This window comes from Cataglyphis hispanica, chromosome 18 (genome assembly GCF_021464435.1).
Source record: "Cataglyphis hispanica isolate Lineage 1 chromosome 18, ULB_Chis1_1.0, whole genome shotgun sequence".
Taxonomy (NCBI): domain Eukaryota; kingdom Metazoa; phylum Arthropoda; class Insecta; order Hymenoptera; family Formicidae; genus Cataglyphis; species Cataglyphis hispanica.
The window spans coordinates 683,157-688,075 of NC_065971.1; the positions used below are offsets into that span (position 1 = coordinate 683,157).

A 4,919-nucleotide genomic window follows, 5' to 3' on the forward strand; every position below is an offset into this window, starting at 1 on the left:
TACGTGTTAACTCTCCGCGTCGATAAGCTTTTGTGCTTTACGCTCATCTGCAGGCCAAGAACCCTTAATAGGTTCAGCTTAGAATGCAGGGTTGTAATAGGCGTGCAAAGCGCCCTGAGAAGATTCATCATCAAATATGTCAGAAAATACATAAAGTAAGAAAAAAATATGAAAATAAAAAATGATGAAAAAAATAATGAAAATCATTTAATAAAAATATTTTGTCTTTTTATTTCTTATATATTAATATAAAAATGCATACAATTTAGAATTCATGACTTTCAATATCATAAATAACTCTTTTAATGTTTTAATTTTAGATAGATAAGAGGAAACATTATACACAAATCAAACTAACTTTTTGAACTATAATGAGCATCTATTATTATATCATATAATAAAAAATAAATTACATTTTGATAATAGCTCATATTTTATGTTAATTAAATAATATCACGTTGCTGTAAATTTAAACGATTAAGATATATTAAATATATCAATAATAATACCGCAAAATATTTATAGCACGTAAAAAAATTATCACTTTTAATAAATATCAATCATGTATACAGTCATGGTAAATAATTATTCCAGATAGTATAGATGTATGGCTTCTTCGTAGTTATTTAAATATGGATTAGTCGATTTCGTATATCCATATCTTAACATCACGAACCGAGTTACGAATTAATCTCCTTGTCCTAATCAGATCATCTAATAACATAATTAAGCCGGATGAATTGATTTCCGTGTCCAAAATTCGTTAATAATGTTAAAAAAATATAGAATAGCAGAAACTAATTATTAAACAATTCAGTTTAAGAAAATGTCTATAGAATATAGCACGAATTAAGATATGCTGTGAAAGAGAATTAAAATTTTAAGATATTAATTTGAATTTTTTTTTACAAAAAAAAATATAATAAATAATAACAATAGGTATAATAAATAGCAACTTAAATTGTTATATATGACAAAAAAATAATATATATAATAAATATTTTTTTATATAGTACATAAAACATATACTAAGTATCTGAACATTTTTTTCGATGCCATCTAGATATTTCAGAAGTTAATATCATTAAAAATATTTATACGTATACAAGATATTTACTATCAGCCATTAATATGCAAGAACATTTAAGATTAATTTACTAACAGACAGTATATATACAATCTTTCTTTGTTAATGAAAGTACATGATGTATTATCATCTGATGATATACACTACTACCTCGATGATTTATATCGAGATAAGCTTTACCATCGACACTCTTATGGGCAGAAGTTTAGGTAGAGCTTATAAAGAAAATGTTTCGACAAAATTATTAAATTTATATATTTGTTAATTAAATTAATCAAATTTATTATATATTATTGAATTATTTGTTATAGTATTATACATATATAAATTATTAATGAAATTAATATATTTAATATAATCCAATAATTATTAATGATATTAATTATACACTAGATCATACTTACCTTTACAAAATTTAACAATCACATCAATTACAATCAAGCAATAAATAAAAAATAAGAAAAATTTTTAAAACAATGGTTCAAAATATTAAATGTACAGTAATTTAAAATTTATACATTAATTTTCAAAATAGAATTAAACCAAAGTTTTTAAAAAAACTTCATTTTTTGGCAAAATCTTAAAGACTTAATAAATGAATAGGTTGTGTGAATGAATATTCTTTATACCTAATAGAAGAGTGGATAATATATGCGTAAATGCATTGGTAAACACTTAAAACATATCATGCAAGGTTCTCTTCAAACTCTCTTATATGCACTACAGCACAGCATCAGCTTAAGTCACAAAGTACAAGATGCACACATGAAGGGAGAATAGGGAAAAAATGCTAGGAAGGCTACTTTTGCACATATTTGCATAAGTGGCTGCATCTAAAATTTGATAAGGGAAATTGAAGAAGCGCCCTTCAAACATGCCATCTTATCTAGCTAAAGACATGATTAAGACACTAAAAAGTTCCTCACAAAATATATATTAAACGTTTTACTGTTACGTATATCTTATATATCATTATTTTTGCATTTATATACATTATGCAAAATAAAAACTATTCATATCTTTGTCTTTTCTCTACGTGATATGTTTTTCCAATATACATTAAAATTCAACAATATTTTATATAATTCATTCTTTCTCTATCTTTCTCCCTCTTTAGTGTGCTAAAAATAATTATATCCAAATTTAAATAATAATAATGTTTCAAAGCAGTCCTATTACAATTAAACTCCTGATATTTAAGAATAATTTTTTATTATATTAATAAATTTACAAAATTTATATATATATATAACATATATATTTATATTATATATATACTGTCATTATAACAAGTTTATTATTATAGCATATACTACTTTTTTATCTATTTTATCTATTTTATCTATTTTATTTGAACAGAAAAAAGATAATATAATAATATTAATATTTTTTTATTCTTATATTAAATCATCTTTTATTCATTACAATAGTTTCTATTGATCATATTCTTTAATTCCTTGTAAATCTCTAATAACAATAAGAGTTAATTTAATATGAGCATTGGTTCTTGCAATCATTTTTCGCAAATGAGCAATCTGTCTTTCCAGCAACTTGATTCGTATATTTATAACAATTAAAGCTTCATTTAAATCGAATTCGATATAATGTCCTAAACCAACATCTAATAAAATCTTTGAAGCATCTGGAATGTGCGCTTGAATAAAAAAATTATTTCCTATATCAACCTTAGTTTTGAAACCTGTTTTTTCGATGTTTGTATTTTGAAAAGTAGTTATCACTGATTTCAGTTGTAGAAATTCGGCAACATCAGCGTTCTTAGCATCAAGTTTTTCATCCAATTTCGCAAGATCGGCTTTTAATACATCATTGACAAACGTCTCAAATTGTAAAATCTTCTGTTGAGTTTGCAGATCCATTAGACTTGCGTTCTATCAAATAAGAAAAATAAGATATTAAAAAAGTGATAGTATTCGATGTAAAATATTTTATAATCAAAGATTAAACATATATTTCATTAAAAAATGTATAATTTTCAGGTTATGTCACACATTACAGTATCATGCATATACAATATAAATATTTACACTTTGTCTTGTAGAATAGTGATAATGTCACTCACATTGTCAGACTTAGAATAAAGTGTGTCAAAGCCAAACAAATCGTATTGCAATATCTTCCTGATAAATATAATTGCATTTTTTTTTACTGCTGTATTCTTATCATATATAACATTATGCGAATGCGACACCTTGGTCTGGCAGAACTAGCACTACAGGCACTAGCAGCAAGCTTGTTAAGAATAGAGCAGCAGCTGCTAAAAAGGGTCTCTGTAATATGTATCAGATCGATCTTGTCAAATAATTATAACAAATAAACCGTTCATTAAAACTAATATGATAAAAATATAATTTATAAAACGGAAGATATACTTAGCGAGAGGCTACCGCGTCTCTTGATACCAACTCAATATCTAAATAAATATCAACTTTACATACTACAAAAATAATTCATTTTTTATATATTCATGTAATCGAATCAATATATGTATATACATACACACACATTTGGCATAATAGCATTTTTTTTCAACAATGTCTGTTCATATAAAGTAGCTTAATTGTCATCACACAGCTATTGAAATATCCATAAGTTTTTTTCACAATTGTAATAATGAACCTTAGAATAGATTATATTAAATGATCAAAAAATTAATTATACTTAGAGATACGCGTGTGTATGTGAATATAAAAAATGATTAATATCTTATATAACCATTTATCTTACTTGAACATATTGCTATTCTTATAACATATTTTTTTGTTAACTATCTGATAGAAAAATTTATCATCAATAATGTGCAACGAACCTTTTATAAGAACGAAGCAAAAAAGAGATTGCAAATTTATTTAATGTTTAAATGTCGTCGATGATCACATATTTCACATTTTTTCCAATTTGTACACTTAATACATCATGGGTAGTATATGTTGGTAAATTATATACAGTATACAACATATCTTTCTGAGTTAAAAGGTACAGGATATAGTCCATATTCTTACACGACACAACCACAATGTAATATTAAAGAGAGTGTTGTGCTCTGTGCGATGCATATTAAAAAACATGTTATACCGAATATATGCTAATGATCCTAAATTGCACTTGAGTTAAGCTGATGATAGCAGCACAACAATGCGCCTTACAATAATTATATACACATCATGTTTTTGATGTCTATGGTAAAAAGGATAAATACAGGTAATCATACACTGCGCTGTGCGCTGCTTTTTTTTACCTTTCCTTTATCCACTTTTGAGCTTTGTAGCTAAAGAACTTAATGCACGCACGATGTTATCGTGAAATAACTATAAAGCAAACGTGTACTTTCAATCAACAAGTATATCAAATTTTACCTTCCGCGTATACGGTAACTTAACCGCTGCATTATAACGGCATTTATTATGTAAAATCAACTGCCGCATAGCATAACGGGATTGAAAAACAACTGACAGTTTGAATACATGAAGGATATACGCGCAAAGTATATACGCGACACAAAGATAAATGATGCTGAGCTTGCGAAATGGACAGAGAAAAATGAATGCGTAATCGGGTTGAGGACAACAACGATATATCTATAAAAATGATATAACAGGTTCAATGCATTGATATCGCGATATTTCTTGCAACTAATTTGATACGACATGACTATGGCAAAATCAAGACTCAATAGAGCCGGTTTGAAAACGCCAATATACAAGCGACACAAGAATGCTCCTTTCCAGAGGCGTCGATTATTACTTGCGTCTATGAAATACGATCGCGGAAAATGCGATCATTTCCGCGTTTTAGATTTTTACGGCGCGTTATT

At 26.6% G+C, this 4,919-nt stretch overlaps 1 protein-coding gene across 2 annotated transcripts; it reads right to left on the bottom strand.

Annotated features, from left to right (window-relative positions):
* Positions 1-2,282: 2,282 nt before the first annotated feature.
* Positions 2,283-3,306, bottom strand: LOC126856453 (protein UXT homolog). 2 transcript variants are annotated; one of them, XM_050604971.1, is made up of 2 exons: positions 3,168-3,306; positions 2,283-2,976 (listed from the first exon to the last, which is right to left on the bottom strand). In XM_050604971.1, the coding sequence occupies exon 2, from the start codon at positions 2,962-2,964 to the stop codon at positions 2,521-2,523; it is 444 nt and encodes a 147-aa protein (XP_050460928.1). In that variant the 5' UTR covers positions 2,965-2,976; positions 3,168-3,306; the 3' UTR covers positions 2,283-2,520. The 2 variants fall into 2 exon arrangements, with proteins under 2 accessions (XP_050460928.1, XP_050460929.1); XM_050604972.1 differs by having other exon boundaries at positions 3,133-3,306.
* Between the last annotated feature and the right edge of the window lie 1,613 nt (positions 3,307-4,919).